This window comes from Desmodus rotundus, chromosome 1, assembly GCF_022682495.2.
Source record: "Desmodus rotundus isolate HL8 chromosome 1, HLdesRot8A.1, whole genome shotgun sequence".
NCBI lineage: Eukaryota > Metazoa > Chordata > Mammalia > Chiroptera > Phyllostomidae > Desmodus > Desmodus rotundus.
In genome coordinates this window covers 1,878,473-1,903,782 of record NC_071387.1, presented here as the reverse complement: position 1 = coordinate 1,903,782, position 25,310 = coordinate 1,878,473, and the positions used below count along the sequence as shown (strand labels likewise).

At 65.4% G+C, this 25,310-nt stretch overlaps 1 protein-coding gene across 2 annotated transcripts in view; it reads right to left on the bottom strand.

Moving 5' to 3' along the window:
* The window catches only part of COL5A1 (collagen type V alpha 1 chain), a 116,935-nt gene continuing 91,625 nt past the window's right edge, over nucleotides 1–25,310 (bottom strand). Inside the window, exons 43-66 of one of the 2 annotated variants that reach the window (XM_053919085.2) lie at nucleotides 23,538–23,645; nucleotides 22,631–22,684; nucleotides 21,603–21,656; nucleotides 21,395–21,502; nucleotides 20,520–20,573; nucleotides 20,322–20,429; nucleotides 19,531–19,584; nucleotides 18,594–18,701; nucleotides 18,092–18,145; nucleotides 17,765–17,818; nucleotides 16,736–16,789; nucleotides 16,172–16,225; nucleotides 15,257–15,364; nucleotides 15,120–15,173; nucleotides 14,985–15,038; nucleotides 14,090–14,197; nucleotides 12,612–12,665; nucleotides 11,799–11,834; nucleotides 11,356–11,409; nucleotides 10,406–10,661; nucleotides 9,344–9,456; nucleotides 7,165–7,233; nucleotides 3,849–4,082; nucleotides 1–687 (exon numbers count right to left, since the gene is read on the bottom strand). In XM_053919085.2, coding sequence (XP_053775060.1) covers nucleotides 541–687; nucleotides 3,849–4,082; nucleotides 7,165–7,233; nucleotides 9,344–9,456; nucleotides 10,406–10,661; nucleotides 11,356–11,409; nucleotides 11,799–11,834; nucleotides 12,612–12,665; nucleotides 14,090–14,197; nucleotides 14,985–15,038; nucleotides 15,120–15,173; nucleotides 15,257–15,364; nucleotides 16,172–16,225; nucleotides 16,736–16,789; nucleotides 17,765–17,818; nucleotides 18,092–18,145; nucleotides 18,594–18,701; nucleotides 19,531–19,584; nucleotides 20,322–20,429; nucleotides 20,520–20,573; nucleotides 21,395–21,502; nucleotides 21,603–21,656; nucleotides 22,631–22,684; nucleotides 23,538–23,645 — 2,151 coding nt within the window. In that variant the 3' untranslated portion in view covers nucleotides 1–540. Of the gene's footprint in view, nucleotides 688–3,848; nucleotides 4,083–7,037; nucleotides 7,107–7,164; nucleotides 7,234–9,343; nucleotides 9,457–10,405; nucleotides 10,662–11,355; nucleotides 11,410–11,798; nucleotides 11,835–12,611; nucleotides 12,666–14,089; nucleotides 14,198–14,984; nucleotides 15,039–15,119; nucleotides 15,174–15,256; nucleotides 15,365–16,171; nucleotides 16,226–16,735; nucleotides 16,790–17,764; nucleotides 17,819–18,091; nucleotides 18,146–18,593; nucleotides 18,702–19,530; nucleotides 19,585–20,321; nucleotides 20,430–20,519; nucleotides 20,574–21,394; nucleotides 21,503–21,602; nucleotides 21,657–22,630; nucleotides 22,685–23,537; nucleotides 23,646–25,310 lie in introns of both variants that reach the window. The other variant, XM_053919086.2, reaches the window with a different exon arrangement.

Sequence of the window (25,310 nt, the reverse complement as noted above, 5' to 3'; positions counted from 1 at the left end):
TCACAAAAACAGAAGCACCTTTAATCCCTCAGAAAGGCACACGAGGAGGGCGTGTGGCCTGCGACGGGGCTGTGTTCTGGGACCGGAGGCTCGGGCAGAGGGAGGGGTGGCCTTTACGCCGCTTGCCTCAGAACGCTCTTTGAAGGTCAGGGGGGGTACACGTCTTCAAGTTGAATTTTAAAAAATGTTCTCTTCAAATACCGCAGCCCCAGCCCTGCGAACCCTCCCCCAGCGTGGTCGGCGAGTCCGGTGGCACGGCGGGTGGCCGGTTCCCGTCCCGGTGGGGTGCGGAGCAGACGAAACCGGGCCGGGGAGAGCGGCCTTCGGCCCGGGCGCTGCAGGACATCTAGGTCATGTGATTCGGCTCCGGGGTGTGGACACGGCTCTTTCCCTTTGCTCTCTCTGGTTCGGGGTGCGGCCCGGCGGGGTGCCGAGGTGCAGACGAGGTCGGGGGTGGGACTCGGGGTCTTCACTGTCCAGGACACCCACAGGCGGCGTGCTGAGGTCACGAGGTTGGTCGCGGGGCCGGGGTGGCAGCTCCTAGCCCAGGAAGCAAGCGGGCCCCACTTCAAATCCGAATTTCTGTGACGCTTCCCCGAAGTCGTTGAACATGATGTCCACGACAGGCACCTGCTCCACCCTGGGCGTGTCGATCTCCAGCACCGTCTTCTGGTAGCCTTTCCGGGTCTGCAAGGGACAGCAGAGGGGCCTGTCAGAGCGGACAGGGCCTCTCCGGTTTGCCCCTCCCAGTTCCCCGCCAAGAGACGATGGGCCCGCCCAGAGCTGGCCTCCCCCAGCCATGTCCCACTCAGTGTCCCCCACAGCCGGGAGGACGGCTGTGACAGCGTCCCCTGCCCTGTCCGGCGGGACACCCCGTCACACCAGAGACTTTGCCCAAGGCAGCCCCGCCAGGACGACGGGGCCCACCCACAGCAGGGCTCCTCATTCCAACACTCAGAACCCCAAGCAGCAGCTGCTCGCAGGCCCGGCCCTTGGCGCCCCCAGGCCGGCCACTCTGAAGAGGACTCACAGCCGAGAAGGGGAGGAGCCTGGGGCCGTCTGGTCCCAGGGCACGGGGTAGATGGAGGCACCGAGGGTGAGGGCGACCTGCTGGGGGGTCCCCACCTCCCCTGGCCCAGACCATGGGCTCAATCCTCCTGAACCTCTCATTTGCCCTCAGCTCTCCCTGACTAGTGGGGACAGGGAGCCCCGAGTGGGGACAGAACTGTCCTGGGGGAGGCGTCTGCCCTCCCCTTGGGGCCTCGTGTCCCAGAATCAGGGGGGGCAGACGCAGGATGGCCTGGTGCAGAGGGCCCAAGTCCAGACATGGAAGCCTGACCTCCACTGTGCGGAGTCTTTGGGGGTGGAGCCCTGGGGATGGGATCGACGCCCTCGCAGAGGCAGCCTGGAAGAAGCTCGCTCTCTCTGCTATGTGAGCGCCCGGCCAGAAGGTGGCCGTCTGCCTCCCAGCCCAGGGTCCTCCCCCGTGGCGCAAAGGCTGCCGCCCAGCTCTCAGGCTCCCTGCACCTGGAGCCACGAGGAAGCGGCGTGTGTGGTCTCGGCTGCCGAGCTGTGGGGTCTGCGGCAGCACCCCCCAGCAGAACCCCGCCCGGGGCCGACCCTTGGAAACGGGGTCCGACAACAACCAAGGTTTGTGGTTGGAGGAGCGAATTTGGGGGGTGACTGGCTTCCAGCGACAGGTAACGAACGCCCCCCACAGCCCAGGTTCCGGACCTGGAAACGAGCCCACGCACGTCAAAGGGGTGGTGACAGTGTTGCGCCCTCACCTGCCCGAGGCTCCCAGGGGGCTCTGCCACCAGGCACCTGGAGCCCTCCCGTGTTACACGCCCCGCCTCACTTAGTAAGACATGCTGGGCCACCTGGGCTTATTTCAGAGTGGGCTGGGCCCTTCGGAGCCACGAGCCCCCAGGGGACTTGTCAGCACGGCGCGAAGGGAGCGAGGCGCACACCTGGGTTCAGGGGTCTGGGGTGGGGTCTAGACCCTGCGCCGGGCCGTCGGCGTCTGAGCCAGCAGCGACCTGTGTGGTTCGCAGCCACTGTGTCCTGCAGGACCTGTCACGAGAGCCGAGCTGCGCAAGTGCCATCGGCCTCGAGTAGTGTGGCCGCAGCCTGGCAGGACACAGTCTCACGCCAGCCTGCGGGGGAAGCCGCGATGCCCCACTTCCAGGGAGGGTGTTGGGGCCACTTGCACCCTTTTAAGACGCTGGGAAGGTAGCAGGAGCAGGACACAGTGTCCCCCAAATCATGGCCACATGTGCCCTTTCTGGGGCACTGCCTGGGAGGCAGCTGACCCCTCGCCCTCCCTGGCCAGGCCAGCCTGCCTGCCTGCCTACGCCCTGCCTCTCTGGGCCTCTCTCCTCACCTGTCCCACCACCGACCACGGTAGACAATGGAACAGGGCAGCTGGCAGGACGTTCGCTGTCACAGGGGGCCCTGTGACCTCAGCTACAGGCGCCTGAGCGTGCTCACGCCGGCGAGCTGACCAGCAGGGCAGTGCCCGCCTTCTCTCCACGAGGAGCACTCTCCTCCCCACCCAGGGGGCGGGGCATGTGCTGAGCCGGCAGGGTGGTTTCTCCTGCATGTGTGGGGTCCCACCCACCACCGATGATCAGAGCGCTTAGTGGCAGGCCTCGAGCACACTGCTCCGCTACTCAGCTGTCCCCGAGGTATAAATAACCACCGCAGGCCGCGCTGGTCCCTGGGGGCACGGAGCTACACAGACACCAGATCGGTGCGGCGCGGCTCCCAGGCCTGTTGCCCAGCGACAGGCATCTCTCCAGGGGCAGGGACACTGGCAGCTGTTGCTCGGTTACACAGCCACAGGAGGAATCCCGTGGGGGAACCCCAATTTCATCGGCCCTTATTGCAACACGAGTCAAGCAGGCCTGGGGTTGAGGCAGGCCCCTCCACTAATTCCATGGTGTGGGGGGTGGGGGGGTCCACTCTCCAAACTGTGGCTGAAGTTCTGGGTGGGGGTGAGCAGAGCACTGGGTGCCCCAGGCTCCCTCTGCAGCCAGCCTGCAGGGCCAACCTCTCCATGAGGGGGGGGGTTATTGTTGGGAGTCGTCAACTCCACCTTTTCAGAGAGAGACTTTGCCCCTTCACCAGGTGGCAGGGACTGGGCCGCACCGAGGGTTGCCCTGGGAGCTGGAAAGCTCCAAGGCCAACTCCAGGCTCGGTCCCCAGGGCTCCCCACTTCCCACCACAACGCTGCCTCCTGCAAGCAGCCCTGCTGCCTGAAAACACGCCCAGGAGCGGGGACTCTGCTGGGGCTCGCAGTGGGCCCTCTGTAACTCTCGGCTCCTTTGGCGTGTGACGGCCGTGTACCAGGAGCCACCCTGGGAGCCAGGCGCTATCACCATCCTCTCTTGGAGGAGGCAACAGGCAGGGATGGTTTCACTGCTGCCGCAAGGCCGCTGGAACAGCCCGGGGTGCAGGTCAGGGACAGGGACAGACACCAGGCGACTTCAAGACGCCTTTCCCGGGGACTGGGTCCCTCTGACCTCCCACAGGGACAAGTCCTCGGTCCCATCTGAAGTGGGGACCCGAGGGACCCGGGGTGTGGAAGCAGGGAGCAGAGGCTGGCCCTCCACAAAGCCTGCTGGGCTGAGGCCCTGGCCTCACGCTTGCCCTGCACACGCTCACCCCCCTTTCACCCCCAGAGGGGCCTGGGGTGGGAGGGGCGTAACTAGACACTTCCGTGGGTGTTTCTCCGGGCTGAAGGGCACAGCTCTCGGCCCCCAACCTGCCGCCCAGGCCCCTGGGTCGGCACCGCCCTGGCCGGCGCAGGCAGGACTGCCCCGGAGTGAGGGCGCAGTGCCGCTCACCGCGCAGCCGTCCACCAGGGCGTGGATGTAGGGGCTGTTGTCGTAGGACATCTCCTCGTCGTTGGAGCCCAGGAAGCGGATGGCCTTGTCGTAGCTGCCCGTGGCGGCGTCCTGCCAGGCGACCGACTGGTAGCAGTTGTAGGTGATGTTCTGGTTGGCGGAGGCACTCAGCAGACGCAGGAAGGTCATCTGCACCACGCCCACGGGGTTGCCCTCGGCGTCCACGTAGGAGAGCTGTGGGGGGACAGGGAGGAGGCCGTTTAGGGGGGAGGGCACAATGTCTGATAAAGGCCCTGGCTGGCATTTCACAAGCTCCGCCCACGAGGTCAGCCCTCTGTAGAGTGAGCCACGCCCACAGGGGCACCACTTGGAAGCCACCACACACCCAGCCCCCAAGGGCAGCTCGCACTGGCGGGGGGGCTGGGGGGGGGGGTCCCTGGGACAGAGCGCTCCACGCCCCGCTTCTTTCATGAACCCGAATAACTCACCCTCCCCTCTGGGCCTGGCTGAACCCTACTCATCCTTCCTGGCTCAATGCCTGTGCCGCCGCCTCCAGGAAGCCCCTCTGGGTTGGGTGCCCTCACTCCCAACCTTGGTCGATCTCAGTGACCACCTTCCCTGCTGGGATGTGAGGCCCTCGGCACCATCACTGGAATCAGGGGCGTGTGTCACAGGTGCCTGGGCTGTGAGCACCTGATGGCGAGGCCATCCATGTCATGGTGCCCTGAGGCTGGCAAAAGTGCTTGTTACATTGTATCAATAAAGGAAAACCACAGCTGAGGGCCAGAGATGTGTGAGGCCCGGGCCAGGGGCTGGAGAATGGGACACACAGAGGGCAGGTGGCCCTGGGAAGTAACCCGGGGCAGCAAGCCGGAAGGCTGCCCCAAGGGGCAGTCATGGGCCATCTGGCCATGAACGGGAAGGCTGGGGTGACTGGCACCCTCTTGGAGCCACAGGGGAGCCCTAGGACGGCACCAGAACCACTACCCCCACCTCCCCCGGGCACAGTGACCAGGGGAGCACAGAGAGGGCTTCCTGCAGCCGGCCACCGTCTCTGCCCACAACCCCGGGCAGGGCATCAGGAAAAGAGCATGTGCTTGTCCTCAAGGGGCCTCCCCAACTGTGCTCTCCAGCTCAGGGGGCGTGGGGCTGGCATGGGGCGTCCCAGGAGACAAGCCCCCGTGTCTCCCCCTCCTTGTGAACTCCAGCTTTCTGAACCCTGGACGCTGCCCAGGGACACGGTTGCTTCTTAACCCTGAGACGGCCTGTCTCCCCTCCTGCCCAGGCGCTGAGCTAGGGCGCCCATTGTGACGGGGAAGACCAAGGTCAGCATCTGAGGCCAGCCCAGCCCAGCCCACCCTGAAAGAGCCGCGAGGAAGCCTGGAGGGGAGTTTCCACGGCCCCGCCTGCTTCTTCCGTACATGTTATCAGAGGGCTGGAGACTGGACTGGCTCCTTCCCATGGTGTGGGGGCAGTGCAGAGCCACTGGTCCACGCCGCCTGTGCACGTGGCCCCCAGCCCCCTTATGAGGGCCTTGAGGAAGAGGATAGAATACCAACCGCAGCCTGGGCCACCAGGTGCTCCTTGGGGAGGACACTCGACTGACTCGAGAAAGGACGCATGCAGGGGAGGCAGCAGGCAGGCTGGACGCAGAAGGACCTGAGGTGCCCAGTGCTGAGTGGGACCCCATGCGGGAACCAATCCCGGCCGGCTCCACGCGGGCCAGGCCTCTACACTACTGTCTGCACGTGGCACGTCCAGGGCCACCCAGCCCAGACAGAGCCCCTATTCCTTCCAGGGGGACCTGCATCTCTGTCCTGTCCACCCATGATGTCACAGTCAGCCAGAAATAACGAGGGGGAATAGGAAAGGCAAGCTGAGGTTTCCTCTGGACCATCCCTTCCCCTCCATCCTTGGCCAGCTGTCCATGAAACAGGACAGAGTCGAGGGTGGCTCGTGGACTGGGGGCAGGAATGAAGGTTCGGTCCGTAATGGCTGCGGAAGGCTGGGCCAACCGGCGGCAGGAGGGACGCCCCCTGGCCCAGGTGGCTCCCCCTGACCCTCTGCCCACCCAGCTCGAGCACCCGGGCACCGGGTGCTGCCCTGTGCGGGCATCCACTTCAGGTCCTCTGCGTGCAGCGCCCTTTCTGAGGAAGCACTAGGGAGTGGGGGCTGGGGACAGTGCAGGAGAGACAGGCAGCCAGAGAGGAGGTCTCCGTGGATGCGGCCAGGTGAGCGCCGACCTTCAGTGCCTGCCAGGACCTGAGGTGATTTGGGATAACGACACTGGGACGTGAGATGTTAATAACCAGCCACGAGGTGCCTCGAGGTTTAGGGACAAGGGTGTTCCAATGTGCGACAGGGCAGAAGCCGCCTGGAATCCACTGTGCCGTGAGCCCGGGCGAGGGGTCCGGGACCTCTGTGCCCCGCAGATAGGCTGGGTGGTGGGGCCGGCAGCGACAGTCAGGTCTGAGGCCATGAATCCCGAGAGCTGGCTTCCAAGTGACAAAGGACCTCCGTCACAGGCTGCTTAGGACGGGACAATCGGCCTGAGGGAGTGACCACCAGAGGCCGAGGGGGGCTGTAGTGGCCTGGCAGTAGGTCACATTCTGGAAGCTCAGGCCCTTAACTTGCTAGGAAGAGAGCACAGGACTCGGCGCTCAGTTCCAAACCAGGGCTGCCGGAGCCTTAGTGGGCAGGGGGAGGGGGCTCCGCTGCCGGGAGCAGCCACCAGCCCAGCGTGAGCTGGCCCAGCTCCCTGCCCCTCTAAGAGCTAGAAGAGTCTTACTCTGTTCTTTCAAAGGTGCGGCCCTTCTCATTTCAGGGAAGGGCCATTTAAGACAGGCTCCCCAGAAGCTCAAACAAGGACTGATGTAGCCATTAGGGACACCGCTGAGACAAAGCCGTTCACTCCCACTGTTTGGTCTCAGTGCCCGGCAGCTGGGCACCCCGGACACTGGCCAGCCCGTGCCCTGAACTGAACGGAAAGCAGGCGCCTGCGTCCAGGCTGAAGGGAGCCGTCATGGCGGGTGGCGGGGTGGGCACACGGCTGCGCCTGGCTGTCACGTGCTGTGCAGGGGTTTGGCCAGAGTAGCGAGAGCAGGCCCCGCCACGGCGGCCACGAGTCCCATGCGGAGCCCCGAGCCAGGCCGTGCGGCAAGCCAAGCGGGCAGCGCCGGCGGCACTTACCAGGGACCCTCGCTTGTACTGACTATACCAGGTGGAGGGCCGCTCTTTGGGCCAGCGGGCCATCCTACTCTGTAAGATAGGAAACGGGCACGTGTGGGGTACCCCGCGGGGGCCGGGGCCGCCTTACCAGTTTCCCGCGCTTGAATTCACTGAACCAGGAACCCGGGTTTTCTTTGGGCCAGGAAGTGATTCTGGCCTGAACACGGAGCAGGACAGGTGCGGAAGGAGAGAAACAGAAGGACAGCATTATTTCTCCCGGCCCCGTGCTGCACACGGCCCTCCCCCGCCGGCCAGCTCAGCTAGCACCGAAGCACGGCGTGGCCTTCGTGGCTGCTGGACCGTGCTCGTGGACCAAGTGCAAGAATGAAGGGGTGGTCCCAGGCCGGGATGACGGTGACAATGTCGACAACGTTGCAGGGGCCAACGTCTCCGGATGGGCTCGGGGAAGGACACGCTTGCCGCCCCCCGCCAAGCCCGGGCTCTGAGGTCTGCGGCTCCGTCTGCATGGCCTGCCCAGGTGCAGGGCGGGCAAGTGACCCTGCCCGGGCCAGAGGTGGACCAGCTGGGTGTGTGGTGTGGGCGTGTGTGTGGTGAGGTGCTCGCTCTTGGACAAGTGTCCGCCACCCCACCAGCATCACTCCGGGCATCTCCTGTGCGTCCCTGAGGAGCTAGCACGGAGCAGAGGCGTCTTCAGGGGGGATAGCATCTGGCCCCCTGGTGGGGGGCCCCATCTGGAGTTTGCTCTCTGCAGGGCCGAGGTTCTGCTGTGGAGTTGTGAGTGGGGGAGGGAGTGAGGTAGGAGGGAGGGCCGTGTGGCCGGTCCAGGGCACGGGTGCAGAGCCCCGGCTGCTCTGGACCCACCGCTGTTGGACAGAGACCGGGCCAGCCTGTCCCGGGTCCCACGGGGCTCTGCCTGGGCCCCGATCAGTGTTCGTGTCCCCGTTCCCTGGCTCTCCTCTGAGCTGCCTCGGGCAGGAGCAGGGAAAGGGGCTCCCCTGGAGGAGGAGGGTCTCCGGCCCCTGGGGACTCCCAGCCCTTTTGCTTTGGTTTCCAAATCTGTGGCCGTGCGGACAGTCTCAGAGGGCAGCCTTGTGAGGGGTGGAACCAGAGGGGCGACAGGTGCTCACCTCTCCCCAGCCTGCAACCCCCACCCCTCCCGCAGCCCAGGTGACCGGGCAGAGGGCGTCTACCACCCAAGGCTGCGGCCACGGCCTGAGCCCAGGCTCCCAGCCCGCAGATGCCTGGCTGCGGGGTCACTCGCACCCAGCCCGCCATTTGCCTACTGCTCCCCCAGCTAGGGCTCCCGGGGTGGGATGTCCTGCTAGGTGTCCAGCAGTGAGGATGTTTGCAGAGGACAGTGACAAAAAGGATGAGAAATGGTGTCTTTTGTATCTGCCTCTCCTCCTGGGCCCTTGGCGGGTGGGAGGCCCTGAGGTCAGATCTTCCCCTGAGCCCAGGGCTTTGCTGCCGGGAGGCAGGCGACCGAGGGCCTTGCGACCCGGGGTTGGGGGAGCACACACACGGAAGAGACCCTCAGGTCGTCCCTGTCCCTGTGGAGCCTCCGCTCCTGCAAACACCCTTCGGCTACAGGGAGATCTAGGGATGGGCCTGGGCCGGGGGAACGGGCTGCCCCCTCTCGGGAGGGCACTGCCTGGGCGCTGAGGTCACTAGGAGGCCGGGACAGCAGCTGACCACTCCACTGGCCCAGGCCTGAGTACTCAAGGCAAACACGGCCTCCGGGACCCGGCCGTCCCCACACCATCCACACGCCTGTCTGCACACACTCACACACGTGTTCACACTGCCCACATACACCAACCCCCACCACCGAGGGAGGCTTCTGAAAGACGAGAGGCCACAAAGCCCCACCCACAAAACCTCAGGGGGTGGGAACCTGGCTAATGAAGGTTCTTTGCTGAGCCGGGTTCTGGGTTCTGACTGCCCCCAGTGGGGAGGGAGAGCAGCACAAGCCGCAAGAGTAACGGACAGGAGGATTCAGGCAAACGCCGGCTGCTCCAAGATGCATGGGGGCCGCTTCTGCCCCAAAGTCCCCTCATGGGTTCTGGGGGTCTGAGGTCAGAACGAGGGTGTCACTTGAGCGGGGAGCCGGCCGCCATGGTTGGAAGCCCAGCACCGGGGTGGGGTGGCTGCGCCCAGCCAGTGCCCACGCACGGCCTTATCCGGGCTGCTCGATCCCGCCCCACCGCTAAAGCTCTCCCGGTGCACCTTCAGGGCTCCTGCGGAGGAAGAGCCTCAATTTCCCAGCTGCCCCTTTCTCCAGGCAGCGCTGACGGGCGGGCACTTACCCCCTCGGACTTCTTGTCTGGGAACACGCACGTGGCCCCTCCGGCCGTGAAGTTGCAGTAAACTTTGAAGGAGTCCCTGGAGCAGCCTTGGTTCGGGTCAACCCAGTATTCACCTGCATTGGGGGGGGGGGTGCGTGAGGCCTGCGCCTGGATGGCTCCAGGAGCAGCTGCCATTTCAGGTCGGCGACTGACACGTGCCACCCACCACCAGCACAGCTTTCCCGGGGCCCGTGGGGGACCCTCCGCTCTTCTGACTGGGTCCCCAAAGACACGTGGGCAGCCCCACCCCAAGAACACAGCTGGACGTGGGCCCGCAGGGCGCATGCCTGGGAGCAGGGGAGGCGGGGCCCCGGTGGGGACAGAAATCCGGAGATGCTCCCATGAACTCGGGAGTTCCCGCAGCTGGGGTCACAGCCGCCCGGACCACAGGGCTATCGGTGCTGCAGGAGGGCCAGCAGGCTCCCCGGGGGAGAGGGCAGGCTGGGCCACGTCGTTTCCCGGCGGGTGGCAGCACGTGGTCTCACACGATGAGCACAGGGGAGGCTCGCGGGTTTCTAACACCCAGGAGCTTAAGGGCACACCCCTGGGCACACCCCTCAGCGCCCACACTAACGCTGGTGCTGGCATTGGCACAAACCCTGAGTCCAGTGGCAGCAGCCGCAGCCGGCTCTGACCTTGGGGCTGGCCTGGGCCAGGCCAGCCGCACTTACGCCACACCCCTCTCCACCCTGTCCTCTGGCGCGTAAACATCCCCACCAGACAGACGGGGACACGCGGCTCAGGGCTTGCTCGCGATGCCAAAGCCTAGACTGGAACCGGCTGTGGGACCCCCAGGCCTCGCCCCCTGCCCCGGTCTCGCCTCCCAGGACCGCGTGTCTCCTCTCCCAGTGTGATGCCCCCATCAGGTTACCGGGCAGACACCAGGCACCCACCCCCACTGTGAGGTGGGAACACTGAGGCTGGGCAAGGGCCACGAGGGCCCAGGCCTGGGGCCCTTCCCATGGCGCCCTGCGGACATGCCCCCCGCCCGGTCTGCCCACGGGGGCCGTGCGCCACCCCTACCGTCAGGGAAATCAGGGTGGCAGAGCTGCAGGTCCTTGCAGGTGCGGGCGGGGTTCTCCTGCGTGCCCAGGGGCCGCTTCATCTGCTCGATCTCCAGCTTCAGGGAGTTGAGCGAGCCGAAGATCTCCTCCATGCCGTCCGCATAGTCCACGTAGCTCTCACCATCCGCGTCGTCCATCAGCTGGCTGGCGTCGATGTTCCGCCGCGTCCTGGATGCCTGGATCGGCAGGGGCTGGATGACCTCGCCCGGGGGGCCCTGGGGGTGTGAGAGGACAGAGGGCCCCTGAGCTGCACACAGCTGTCCCACTTCTCTTCCCTGCCCCCACCTCCAGAACGTTCCACACCCACCCTACTGGCAGGCCTGGTCTGCACCGAGCTACCCGCCCTGACCGTGTCCAGGCACTCGAGTCCTGGCACCCGAAGGCCGCAGCCTGGCCTGGTGTCCCCACATCTGTCCTCAGCTAGACTCACAGCTCCCGGACCTCCTCCCACCTCTGCCACCAACTCAGGCTGCGCGCAGTGGGGCAGCATTAATGCTGGTGAGGCCCCACGTCCCGGGGCTGTCACAAGGCCCCAGCCAAGGACGAGGACGGGAGTCCAGCTGCACTGCCAAGGGCAGCAGCCTGCGGGGCTCCATCCTGCACCTCCGGGGCCCCGTCCAGTGCGGCCCGCCCCCCCCACACTCATGTGCAGACACAGGTACACGTGCACATACAGACACGTTTCTCCCTCTCTCCTCCCTCCCTCTCCTGTCTCTCTGGCCAAGCACACTTCCCAGGGGCGCTCGCCGGGGGCGAGACATCCCTCTGCTCCCTCCCAAGGGCTGCCCCCTCCCCCCGACTGCTGGCCACGGGCTCCATCAAGCTCCAGAAAGGGAGCCATGCACACAGATCCTCCCACGATGCCCTCGGCACTAGGCTCCCACCCCCAAGTCTTCCAAGGCTGCTCACCGGTGGGCCGGGGGGACCGGGGTGCCCGGCCTCACCCTTCGGGCCAGTGGGACCCTGCGGGGGAAGAAAAGAGAACAACGCTGACCACCGGGGCCTGCAGGGACCACAGTCCCCTCAAGTGCTAAAGGGTCCCCAACAGCCTGTGTGGGGAAGACGGAGGGCCAAGTCCAACATGCCGGGGACAGCGATGACTCCCCGCTCCCCTCGTAGCCCCCCAAGATTGGAACTCAGGGGGACAAGGCCCTTTTTGTGAGGCAGGGAGCAAGAGCCCAAGTCCTGGGTCCAAGACAACAGGAGGACGATGAGCCCAGTGAGAGAGGGAGCACTGGAAGGACCCCCCGACCCAGAGGAGCCAGGGGAGGAGGGGTGTCCAGGGTGGGTCTCGTCCAAGGGGCACCCCCTCCCCCAGGTGGCGGGGCCCATTCAGGGGGCCCACCACTTACCGAGGATCCCTTCGCACCTTTTGGACCAGGAGGACCCTGTGGAAAGGGGGGATGGGGCGTCAGCAGGCGGGGGCCCCTCAGCTCCATGGTCCCACATGGGCTAAGCCTGGTCTCCGCCTCTCCTCACCCCCATGTCCCCTTCCCAGGAGCCCACGCTAGCACCTGCTTAACTGAGGAGGTGGGGAAGGGGCCGGGGTGCGGCTGGTGCTCTCCCACACGGGGGCCCCCAGCCTCCACAGCCTCCCCGCCAGGAAATCCCAGTTCACGCCGTCGGAGTCAGAAGGCAGAGGGCGTGCTGGCCTCTGGCCCTGACACGGAGCCCTCCAGCCCCGGGGGCAGTTTCGGATAGCCCAGGGGCACCTCGGCCATGCGGACCCAGGCCCTGGCCCAGGTGGGCAGGCGGAGGCTCCAGGCCGTGGAGGAGATGTTACAGTGCTGGGTCCCCAACGACACAGGGGGCCCGGGCGGGTCACCTAGAGGAAGGGCCCCGGGTCCTCGTGTCCTGGCCAGGCCAGCTCTGCTCACGGTGATGGGAGGCTCACTGCCCCGAAATGCCCGCAAGACAAAGTCCACATTCCCTGACCACCCAGAGGCGAAGGCCCTCTGCCCAGCCTCCCCCGCCTGAAACCAGGACCCAGGACCCCGCTTCCTGGCTTCTGTCCCTCGGAGCCCCACGCAGAGTGAATGCGCAAACCTACCCTGGGTCTCACGCTGCCCTGGGGTCATCTGCTGAAGGGAGGCCCAGGGCTGGCCCACCCCCTCCCGGCTCTCCCAGCAGCACCCGGGGCCCACATACCCCTCCCAGGTACACACCGGCATGCCGGGAGGGCCCGGCGGGCCGATCGGGCCAGAAGGACCAGAGATGCCCTGTGAAGGAGCAGAAGGCGCAGTTACCGTCGGACAAGGAGCACCGTAGATGCGTGTTCCCGTCCACACGGCCACTTGTGATCCCCGGCCACGTCCCCCCTGACAGCTGCCCTATGACACTGACGCAGGGCCAGCTGCCCCGTACTGGGAGACGCCCGCCGTGTGGGGCGCGCAGGCACCACCACCCAGGCCGGCTGGAAGAACCCCCCGGCCTCAACAGGGCCACAGAAAGGTGAGGGCACTTGGAGACGGCCCTTTTGGTGTTCTGGTTTGAGACAGAGCCGTCCGCAGGGCCAGCCCCTGGGGCAAAGCTGAGCCAGGGTGAGGGGAGAGCAGGTTACTCCCAGGAGCCCGGGGACCTTCCCAGTCTACGTCTGCAGAGTGGGCAGGGGGAGTGGGGGTCAGGGATGGAGATGGGGGCGGGGGGGGGGGGGGGGATGGGAGGGGAAGGACATGGGTCACTGGGAGAACCGCAGGGACTCTCTGGCCAGCACCTCCCGCAGCGATGCTGCCGGGGCCCCTCTGGGCTGAGGGCACAGAGTGGGCTCTCCTTTGGTGGTGGGAACCCCGGACACCCTTCTCGTCCTCACAGTCTCTGGGTGGCCCTCGTCTGAGAGTGCCATCGTGGCCTGGGACGCTGGGCAGTGAGAAGATGGTCAAGGCCCCAGGGAGAACAGTGGCGGGTGAGCCGGGGGGTCCTGAGGGTGCCACCCACAACTTCACGCAGCCCGAGGACGGTTCCACTCTGTTCCCTGCCCCACGGGCTCTGCCCCCTCCCATCTGTCCCCTTCTAGGTCAGGCTGGGAACGCTCAGTCGCATGTGTATGCCCCGTGACTGACAGGTGGAGATGAGGCCTGGGGTCCTCGGGGAGGGAAGGGCAAAGCCGGCAGCTCTGCCTCTTGTGCTCACGTCGCCCCTCTGGGGCCTCGGGGTTCATTTTCTGCTGCGCCCTCCCCTCTGAGCAGCGCCTCCCCTGCAGCTCACAGGTGCCAGGCAGGGTGAACTCTCAGGCTAAGCCCCCTTCCCGGGCTTTGCTGGGGCTGCAGACTCCAGCCAGCTTCAGAGGCTCCCAGGGGACTGTGGGACACTTGGGGTCAGGGGCACGCCCTCCCCGCATCCCTGGCAAACAGGGATGAGGATTGCCATTGGCCTCCCGGGCAAGGAGCTGGGTCAGAGGTTCCTGCATGCAGGTGGCGTGAAACGTCCACACTGCTGAGGCTACTGTGGCCACGAGCAGGGAGCCTCCCCGCGGTTGGGGCCCGGGCTGCACTGCAGGGCGTCCCAGCTCCCTGAGCACGGGGGAAGCCGGCGCTTCCCATCGGGACTGGAGGGACATGGGGTGTCCCCGGTCCTGGCTCCGCCTGGCCTGTGGGCACAGAGGGCCGCCCACGCGGAGCTTCGCTGGGACAGCCACGCCACACACCTGTTCACCCTTCGGGCCGGAGGAGCCCTGCGGGCCGGGGAGGCCGCGGTCCCCCTTTTCGCCCTGCTCCCCAGGGGGGCCGATGAGTCCGATCAGGCCGGGGTGACCCTGTGGGAAACAAAGGTGTGAAGGGCGGCAGCCGTGGCAGAGCCTCATGTCCCGCCACGTGGGGTAACACGCCACGTCACGGGTTCCAAGTCTCCTGGAACAGAAAGGGCAAGTTGAGGGTCACGCAGCTGGTCTGATAGGAAAACACCCTGAGAAGCGAAGTCACAGACACAGACCACGGGGATGAGGGTTCCTGAATGGCAACTGTCCCTGAGATGCACTTTCCATCCTTTCCGCGGTGAGCACGCACCGGCACGGGCCGGCACCCGTGGGCCCGTGGGGGAGAGTCCCTGACCACTGCGGGGTTATCGTTATTGTGGGGTTTTTTTAGAGAAAAATCTTCCGCACATGGTCACACACAGTTTGCTTTCTATGAGCCCACAGATAGTTCTGGAAGGTCCTCCAGCTCTCATGACGTTGGGGACGGGACGGGCGTCAGAGTGGAAAGAGAAACACCCCATGCCGCCTTCTTTCTGCACGGTCACTGGGCTTGTCTGTGAGCCTTGCACTTCTACATAAATGGGCGCTGGCGCAGGAAGACCACGCCGCGCCCGTGAGAGAGGGTGAGACACTTCCTGCCCTCGAGCTCCCGCACACTCCCTGTGGGCAGGATCGGAAAGCCCTCGACAGAGCGAGCGGCTCCTCTCGGGGCCTGGAAACCCTTCGGCCGGGGCCACTGTGCCGCTTGGGCCCTGACAAGCTCAGGGACGGCTCAGTCCTGCTGCGCCAAAGCCACAGGGCGCGAAGGGGCCGAGTCACAGACCAGCGGCATCTGTGTGCTACTCACCTTTTCCCCTTTGGGACCAGAGTCCCCTTTGAGGCCGGGGAGTCCTGGGGGGCCCTGCGGGTGGAGAGTTGGGGGTCAGAGTCTTGCCCAGCCCCGCCCTCCACCCCTGCCAGGGCTCCTTGGGACGTCACTCACCATGGGGCCGGGGGGGCCATCGGGGCCTGGGGATCCCGGGAGGCCTTGTTCACCCTGAAACACAGCCGGCCCTGCGCATGAGCCCCGCTGGCCCTGTGCCCCGGTGCCACCCCTCCCCTGCCTCCCCGCTCACTCACCACAGGGCCGGGGATCCCTCGCAGGCCGTCAGGCCCAGGTTTCCCTGGGGCCCCCTGGGGGCCGATGGGGCCAGTCTTCCCAGGAGGGCCTTCCAAGCCGGCTTCCCCCTGCAGGGCGGCAAGGCAAAAAACAGAGTGGGACCTGCGTGCCGACACCCTGGTCCCCCTGGCCCAGGATGCTGCTCAGGAACCCCGAGAGCCTCAGCAAGAGCCCCAGACACTCCCAAGCACCCCCAGATATCTTGGGGGCTGCCCCCATTTCCCACATTCCAGGGGCAGCGGCCTGGCCAGTTCTCCATCCTGCTAATCCCCTGCACCAGTGGGGCCCCCCAGTCCCCAGCGACCGCGCCGACAATGGTACTCGTGGCCACCACAGTGGTTACAGCGGCCCTGAGCTGGCGTGGACACACCCAACGTTTCCTGAGCAGACTAGGGGCTGGTGACGGTCACCACAGTGCCAGCTGTGACGGGGTATTTCCAGGAGGAGGTCGACAGTCCCCCAGAGTCCTGGGGGACGGCCCATGAGTACTCCGGGTACCTGGCTGCAAGCTCATTGCACTAGGGTCCTGGCATTCCACCCTCTCAGACGCCCCCTTCCCCCACCCTGGGGACCGTCGTCGCCTTGCCACAGGTGAGGCCGCAGAGGCATGGGGGCCAAACACCAGACCGAGGTCACACAGCACCCAGGTCTTCCCGGCAGCAGTACCCGCTCCCCCTCCCTAGGGCTGGTGGGGGATAGACTAGCACCCCAGTGGCGAAGGGTACCCACGAGCAGTCTGGCCCAGGTTTGCAGGGACAGCCAGGCCCCGTGACTTTCCCCATGGTCAGCCACGTCCCCACCTCCCACCCAACTCGCCGACAGGCAGTGGCTCTGTGAAGCTCCACGCAGCCACGGCCGGGCCGAGAGCACGTTACCTTGGCTCCTTTCTCTCCCTGTCTGCCTTCAGGGCCGGCGGGCCCGGGGGGACCCTGGAACAGCCGAGAGAAATGCACGTGGTGAGTTGGCTGCGGTAGCCGAGTGGGGAACGCAGGGTCTGTGGGGAGACAGGCCTGGGCGGGGAGCAGCGTGGAGGTCGTGCCCGGGCTCTGGGCCAGTGCGCCCTGAGAACGAGCTGGAAGGTCTCGGGTCAGCATGGGGGGGTGGGGGAGCCGCCTCTGCTTGGTCTCACACCCAGCAGCTCAGTGTGCAAAGAAACGCCTCGCAGCCTGTTCTGGGTTTTCAGGAGGCCGGGCCCCGGGGAAAAGGCATTTTCGGCTCCGTGGGTGTTTCTCTCCCCCACGGTGGAGTCAGCACTCGGCTTCCCCTCAAAGGCGCGGGTGTGCCGATCCAGGGCCGGAGGCTTGCTGACGGGGCAGAGGGCCGCGGGCAGCCCACACTTCACAGGGAGGCATTTCCTGGGCCCACGCTGGGGCCGGGGGGAGAGAGCAGGCTTCATGCAGCAAGCAGGCAGGAGAGGCCGGGTTTGCAGAGTCATTTACCCTCTTTCCTGGAGGCCCAGACGGGCCGGGTTCGCCAGTGGGGCCTGGGGAGCCCTGGAGGCAGAGAAAGAATGCGGGGTTTAGGGATCGGGTCTGCGGGGCAGAGGCTGCAACTGCCACACACTGAGTTTCTGTACCCAGCAGCCCCGACCCTGACCCCTCGTCCCCTGGAGCTGGCACACCAGGTCCCAAGTGACATCGCCTGCAGGTCTCTGCTTCCACCTCCATGTATTGTGGGCCGCGGTGGCATGGAAGGCCGGACCTGTGCCCCAACTCACTGCTGCGACTGGAAGAGCCCTGTCCCACCCCACTGTGGTCACCCCACCACTCGGTGACAGGCTCCAGCCACACCACTACCCCGAGTACCACCCGGTGTGGGCGTGGGTGCTGAGGGAGGACACGGGCCATCCCAGGTCAGGGCTCAGCGGTGGGGACCTGGCTGCAGAGCTGGTGGCCCTGAGCTGCCTTTGCTCACCGCTCCCCTCACATCGGTGACGTGGGCCTGGCCCTCAGGCAAACATCCCCAGCAGCATTGGCCATGTGGGCACAGGGTGGAGGGCGGGAGAGCGGAGAGCACACAGAGTTGTCCCCACAGGGCGTCCCATGGCAGGGGTGGGGGCATTGGGGTCAGCTCCACCCCAGGGAGGTGTGGCCCGGAGCCGTGTAGAACACTTGGCGTGAGGTGCGGGGGGAGGGGTGGGGGACACGGAGCGCAATCGCAGCTTAAGGGGCAGCACGGGCAGCGCCCCCCAAGGAGGGACATCTGGCTCGGCCGGCAGAAACAAGCTGACACTGAGGCCTGTGGGTGGGCCACGGGGTGGGTCCAGGACTCCCCGGCTGGACCAGATGGGCGATTTTCCCTCTGGGAATGGGGTCCCTGTTTTCGACAGACCCTCAGAGGGAGCCCGGGGCCCCGTCTCGGTCCAGGATCGATGTTACAAGGGACTGGGTCTGGGTTTTCCTCAGACAGGAGCAAAGCAGAGCTCACCGCCGCCCTCCCCCGGCCCCCGAAGGCCAGGGACGACTCACCGTTTGCCCGGGCTCGCCGTCGTCCCCTTTGTCACCAGGGGGACCATCCTGGCCCTGTGGGGACAAAAGCAGGTCCCTTCAGTCTCCTGGACAGCACTGAGTCCATGCACTAACCCCTCAGTCCCTTCCCGAAAACCCAGCCCCACCCGGTGGGGCCGGGACACAGCACGACCCAGAGTCGGGGTGCGTTTCCCCAGCTAGCCACCAGAACGCGGTGCGTGTGGGAGGGCGCCGTGCCCCAAAGAGTTCACGGAGAAGAAAACCACCGGGCTGGCAAAGGCAGGTTGGCACCGCGGCAATGGGGACCCTGCAGACCCCAGCACCTACCGCAGGGCCAGGCTCTCCGGGGGGGCCGGGGTCTCCAGGAAAACCGACAGGGCCCTGAAATGGAGAAAGACGCAGGTCCAGGCCCTCAGCATGCGGCCCAGCCGCCACTGTGTGGGGGCTGCCTCCCTGCCAACACCCCACAGGACATCCTGAGAGCTCCAGGCCGCCGGGCCCTCCACAGCTGGGAGCCCGTCCTGGGACAGCATCCCACCGTGGCACACAGTGAGCCTGGAAGCGGGCAGGCAGGACCTGTCCTCTTGTGCTCCAGAGGCCACACCTTCCATCCCAGGGCTCAGGGCCACGGCAGGTCACAGGAAGGGGGTATGGGCATGGAGCCCACCCTGCACGCTGCCTGTCCCCGCTGAGCAGCTGGGTGCAAACCTCTAAACTGGGAGCTTCCCTAGGACGTGTGGTGGTCGGAAAGCTCTATGCCCTTGGGTGAATGAGGATGGTCTAGGTGTGGGCCCCCACCAAGCTCCAGGTGCCGTGGAGGGCTACTCACAGGGCTGCCCTTGGGGCCGTCATCTCCGGGGGGGCCTTTGGGTCCAGGGGGTCCAGCAGCACCAGAAGGGCCCGCCTCTCCCTTCTCTCCCCTTTCTCCTTTGGGTCCCTGTGGGAAAAGGCCAGTGCTGTGAGCCCAGGGCTGGCCTCGCAACTTCCCGGAGCAAGGCGCTGGCCTGACGGGTGCCCCTGGACGGCATTGCTCAGAAGAACTGCAGCCCTATCCCAGGGTGTCAGGACCCGGTGGTGGGCAGGCACTGGGCAGGCGGGTCTCGGAAGCTGCCCGGGCTCCTACTTGCTGCATGATGCCCTGCTGGCGCCACCGAGCGGCCTGGGGAGCCCCCTGGCTTTCCGGGGCCCTCGAGGCCTGGACTGCTTCTAGGTGGGAGGGACTGGCCCCGGGACTGGGCAGCGGGCATCGCAGACTCTGAAGGGACACCCGCCCTGTGGTTTGCAGGTGGAGGGAGTCTCTCAATGCCCAGGAGATCTTCGTCCACCAGCTGCCTCCCGGACCCCACACCATCGGCCTGGAGGACTCCGTGTATGACCGGCAGGGGTCAGAATGTTCTAGGTCTGGGCTGGTGAGGGGATGGCCGCCCCACATTACGGCGCCTGCGGAAGGGCCTGGACCCCACGGATGGCAGAGCTGTCTGCAGCCATGCTGGGATGTCCACGGCTAATGTGTCTGTGTGCCCACATACACACGCGAGCACGCACAAACCCTCACACGTGAAACACGCAGATGGGCAAACACATGTGTGTGCACACGCGGATGAAGACACACACGAGAGAAACACACGTGCCCCCTCTTTTTGCGGCGCCCCATGAGGCAGCCACCAGAGGACACGCGGCCCCCATTTGTGGATGGGGCGCTGAGGCAGAATGGGGACTCCCACCAGCCCCTGCACAGTGGCCCCACCCTCCAGCCCCGCACTCACCGGGGGGCCACCTTCTCCGGGAAGACCAGGCTCGCCAGCCTCACCGGGCTCGCCCTGCAGAGGGAATGCAGTGGTCAGGGCTGGATGAGAGCTTGTCACAGCTGCCTGGACGAACGGCACCAGGGTGGAGGGCTGGGCTGAGGCTGTGGGCGCGGTCCTCTGACGGCCCCCGTGAGGGGAGGGGAGGCCCGTGAAGAACCCAGTGGTCATGGTCAGGGATAAGGCAGTGACAGTGACAGATGCAGGCGCAGAGTGCACGGGGGTGCCTGGCGCCTCCCAAGTGAGCATTGCAGGGCAGCTGGGGGACGCTGGGGGCAGCGGACACTGCCCGTGGGGGCACAGCGGGGGCACAGGCAGAGAGCGAGCCACACGGTGTCCTCAGCAGTGGGGCAGCCGGACAGGGTGAGGGGGTGGCAGGTGTTCCAGGGGGCGGGCCCTATGCCGGGGTGGGGGGGGCCTGAGAGGAAGACGGGCGTGAGCAGAGGCAGCAAGCTGACCGGTTTGTGGTCGTGGGAAATGGAGCACTTTTCTCAATGGACTGGCTGATGTCCGAAAGAAAGTTCTGCAGATGATGTCCAAGGAAGGCAAATGGACGGAAGTACCATTTTTTCCTTTTAGCCCCAGGAGTGAGGGTAAGTGCTTTAAAGGCCATGTGACCCCCTGAGTGTGACGGACCAGCTGGACGCACGCTCGGCCACGAGCACATGGACACATGACCCCCCGCCCCTGCCCCGGGTTCTTCTCACACGTGCACACATCGGACTCGACAACAGGTACGGGGTGTGAGTCACCTTCTCTCCCACTGCGCCAGGGTTGCCTATTCCACCGGGGGGACCTTGTGGCCCGTCAGCACCTGGCGCTCCAGAGGGTCCTCGGGGGCCGGGGGGACCTGGCGGGCCCTAGGAGGAAGAGTGCCGTTGAACTCAGAGAAATGCAGACTTTTACAGAAATAGACATCGGTTGCTGCGGCCGGATCTCGGCACACTTACCATCTGGCCCACGTCTCCCGTCTCGCCTTTCTCTCCCGGGGGTCCTGGCAGGCCCTGAGGACAGGAGTGGCCAGAGCTGAGCAGGGCGGTGTGGCCTCGCCCAGCAGGCACAGTCGTCCCTGGGGCTGCCAGCACCCTGCCACCACGGGCGTCAGGAGCCTCGAGAAGGTGCCTCCAAGCGCACCGCTGACTAGGAGGACACCCTGTGACCCCCAGTCTCAGAATCGGCCCGAGGAAATGCCGAGAGATGCGCGAAGACGGAGGGGCAGAAGTGCCCACCGCGGCCACCGCACCCTGCAGTGCTGTGCAGTGACCGAAAGTCGCGTTTCCAAAGGGAGACACCAACTGCCACAGTCAAAGAACATTCCGTGGCGTTCGACACGACGTGCGACGGGCAGGGACATGGGAAAAGCGGGGTCCACACTTCCTGCCCACAGGACGGGACGAGAATTTGCAAACGCCAAACAGCCGTGCGTGTGCACATGTGTGCGTGAGTCCACGCACGGGCAAGCAGGGACGCGGAGCATGCCCGAGTGCGTGCTGCCGCCATTCCCAGGTGGCTCCCGTACAAGTCACTGTCCTCTTCTTTCCTTACAATTCACCGGCAATTCCCAACCTCTCTGCTGTGACCGTGGAAATGAACGGCACAGACTGGAGGTCAGTGTGTGTACATCTGGGGCTGCGGGAATTGGCGGCACTTCCGATGTCTGGGGAGCTGAGGGGGCCCCTGAAGCCCGGCCCGAGTGCCCTTATTCTCAGAAAGACAGAGGAGGGCAGGCGGGGGAGGGCACAGTAAGGACGCCTGAGGACCACTGTGGGACGCACAAGGGGACCACTGAGGCGGATGCCAGCCACCACACAAACTCCGCACTTACCTGAAGCCCCACGGGTCCAGGGGGCCCAGGAAAACCTCTGGGACCTTCGTCACCTTTCTGCCCAAAAAGGCCCTGCTGGCCCCGAGGCCCCGGCTCTCCGTCAGCTCCCTGCAGGGAGATAATGGCACCGGGGGTGAGGACCGGTCCCTGGTGCCCACCAGCTCCGGGGGGCGGGGCTGTGTGTGTGTCCCCAACCGCAGATACTCACGGAGGGGCCTGGCTGTCCAATGGGGCCTTGAGGACCGGTGGGCCCAGGCGGACCCTGTGGAGAGAAGGCAGACACAGTTGCTCACCGAACCCCAGCGGAGGCCCAGGGAGAGGGGCTGGGCAGAGCAGGACACCGGCGTCCCAGATCATCAGCTCAGTCCCCACAGGTGGCGTCCGCAGCTCCGGAGCTGGTGGCTCTCCAGGTCAACCCCAAGCGTTGTCTGCCACGAAAGCCCTACTGGAGGCCACCACACCTCAGCTCAGCTGCCACCACATACCCACTACTTGGGTCACTGGGGCCCTGCTTTACCGATGAGGACAGAGAGCACGCAGCTCATCCATGGCCAAGCTGGGGCCCGGCTCCAGTGTCCAGGCCTGACACCGTGACTCCCTGTTCCTGGGTGTGTCCCCTAAAACACCTCACTGTCAGCACAGGGAGTGTGTGAGGCAGGGAGGCAGGGGAGTGGGGGGCAGGGCCCCGCTGTCCTCGGGAGCCGTCCAGGACTGGTGGAGGCCCCAACAGGGATGTGACCACCCGCCGCCCGGGGATGGAGGCACCCGGTGGAAAGGCCCGAGTGCAGAGCAGGCAGGACACGTCCTGCGACCGGGAAGGTGCTGGCGGCCGAGGGACAGGGTTTGTGCGAGAACACACTAGCATTTAACAGGAGAGAAAATGGGGTGAGTGGGGAGGTGTCAGGTCACGCTGCTGCCTCCGAGTGGCGCCCACAGCTCTCGCACAAAAGCACTCGGCTTCCTCGTATTCCCCAGAACCCGTGAGCGCTCTCTGTTCCTGGGTCAACACGGGGCCCACGCCCGGACCGACGTGCACACACAGCGTGTCACATCTGTGCACGCACACACTCGGGGTCACAACAGGAACAAAAGACATCAGCTGTCCTATCTGTTCTCAGCTGCTAGTGTTGCTCCGTCAGCCACAGTTACAGACTGCCCGTCACGCCGTGCACGTGGCCCCGTGCCGTGGCCACCCCGCCATCAGCAGCTCTGTACAAGCCCCCGTGTGGTCCTTACCTGTTCTCCTTTGTCCCCTTTGCTCCCCTTCTGTCCCGGCTCCCCGATCTCTCCCTGCAGGAAGATGCGGAAGACTGTCAGCCCCCATGCCATCTGGGCCATGCCTGCTCCCCAGAATTTGTTTTTCCTGGCCAGTAAGAGCGCCCGCCTCTCCAGGGGGGCCCTGCAGATTTCCCGGGAGGAAACGCTTCCATTAATTCGGTTTCCTTTTTAATACGAAAGCTGAAGGGGACGAAGCCTCCACTGGACACAACGCAGAAGCCGAGTGGGTTTGAAAACGTGGTGAAATTGAGGTGAAAGTATTTGCTCGGCCTGTCAGTCGGCCGCCGACAACAGACGCCTCGATTACTGTGCTTCCGGAGGGGCGACCCCCGTGTTTCTGCAGCGCAGGGCTGGCCTCCACCCTCGGGGGCCTGGTGCCGTCTGCCGCGAGGTGGCAGTGTCGGAAATGCCACCGGAGAGGCCAGGGAGCAGGCAGCTCGTCCTCATAAGTGGGTAGTTCAACCGCAGAGCTGGGTCCAGCATCTTCACTAAGTGAAGCCCCACACAGCAGCGGCCACGGGGGTCACGAGGCGCGTCCCAGCGAGAGGGCCTCGGCGATGGCCAAGGAGATGCTTAAAAGTAGATGATGAGCCAAACTCACCGAGCCGGGTTCAGAATGTGGAGGGATTCTCCCCGGCCCTGCCGCCTGGGGCATGAACCCCACAGGAGAGGGAGTTTCTAAGTTCTCCCGGCTCATTCATCAGGGCGGTTGTAACATTTGCTACGAGGTCTCTCAAACAGAAGAGGTCTCATGTATCACCACTTAGATCAGAGACGTTCTGCAATCAGCCCCGCGCAGCAGGCACCCGGAGCTGCCACGGTCGCCTGCACCCCTGGTTTAAAGGGGCTGCCTGGCTCTGCTTACCTTATCTCCGTCCTCTCCAGGGGGCCCCACGGGGCCGGCCGGACCGGGGAGCCCCACAGGGCCCTGGAGACCGTCGCGGCCAGCTGGGCCTTGGGGCCCTTTCTCTCCCTACAGAGGAGAGGAGACCTGCGGTCAAACACAGAGCACCCCCCAGAGAGGGGCCCTCGGGCCAGCGGCTGGCAGTTTCCAGGGAGTGGAGCCTCCACTGCCCTGAGGACACCAGCCAGACCCCCGAGCCTGCCCGCACCCCCCGCTCCCTGCACCAGTGCGTTCCACTCATGCCCACCCTAGGAAGCACTGTGTATAGAGGGGAAACTGAGGCACAGGCGGTGGGCAGAAGAGCCAGGATTCACCCCCGGCAAGCAGATCCCTGAGCCGTGTGTGGGGTGCCCTGAGCCTGGAGACCGGGAGGGCAGAGTCCCAGCCTGCACACCCTCACAGCCCCCAGTCCTCTGCAGACACAGCCCCGCCAAACACCGCACACACACCCCCCTGCACATGCGCACACTGGTCCGTGTACATCACACATGAGTGCATGCAGTTTCTCACTCACACACACACACCCCGCATAGAGTTGTGCACGCACACACTCACGCACACGCAGGCCCGTGCACGCACACACTCATGCACACGACGCTGATGTGTTCACGCCCGTGCACACACACAGTCACGCGCACCACTCGTGCGTGCACACACATTCTTGTACGCACACCCACACGTCACACACACGCCCACCGTGCACCCTGCCTGCCTTGCCTCCCAGCCCTGACTCGCTCCCCTGGAGGCGGCTCCTTGACAAAGACCCTCACTGAGCCCCCGCTTCGCTCACGCCTACCGCTCACCAGGTCAGGCTGAGCGGCCGTGATGCTCGCGCCTGGGCCGGCCACCACGTTCCTCCAACGGGCGCATGGAACAAGGGTGTGCATGGGGGTGGGGGGGACACGGGGCAGGTGCTGCCTGTCCAGTGTCAGGACTCAATGCCATCTGGCCCCTATGGCACAGTGCCCCCCACCCCCCCACCCTGGGAGCCCTTCCGCCTGTGCATCCCTCCCCACACACTCCACTCCTACCGACCAGCTCCCACCCTTCCCGAGCCTGCGAGGCCAGGCCCCAGTGCCAGGGGCCTTCCGCCCCATGTCCCCAGTCTGGCAGCCACGCTGGGAGACACCTGACCTTTTCCCGACCCCTTCTCCCCTCTGCAGCTGTTCTGGAGAACAACAAGCTTTCTGTGGATACTGTCATTCTCGAGAGCTTTCTGCTCAAATATTTGCTCTCTTCAAACAGTGAGCCAAACCATTCCCAACTGCATTGTGTGGGCTGTGTGTGCCGAAGGCCCGCCGGGCGCCAGGCTTCCGACAGAGTCGGTTGGACCAGGGTCCGCCAGGGCCTTGCCAGAAATGACAGGGGCCATCGAGTTGCCAACACACAAGCAGACCCTCGACGGCCCAGGAGTCCCCACACGGTTTCAGTGGGGATTCTCACCTGGGGAGGCGACCAGGCCCCCTCTCTACCCACGAACCTCTCAAAACAAAATGTGCGAGGAAACCACTTTTCTAACCCAGACCAGTCAGCACAGGCGTCCTCACGCCCTCGGAGGCCAGCTACGCTGACCTTTGCCCGTCGCCCCAGAACTTGCTCACTCTGATGTTCTGAATTCGGAAGGGACGTCTGAGCTGAAATTTGTCCCCACAGCTGACTGCAGGGCAGGTGGCATTTGCAAAATTGTGTGGCAGAGTCAAATGTGGGGGTGAACTCAGGTCAGGGAAGTGAGGG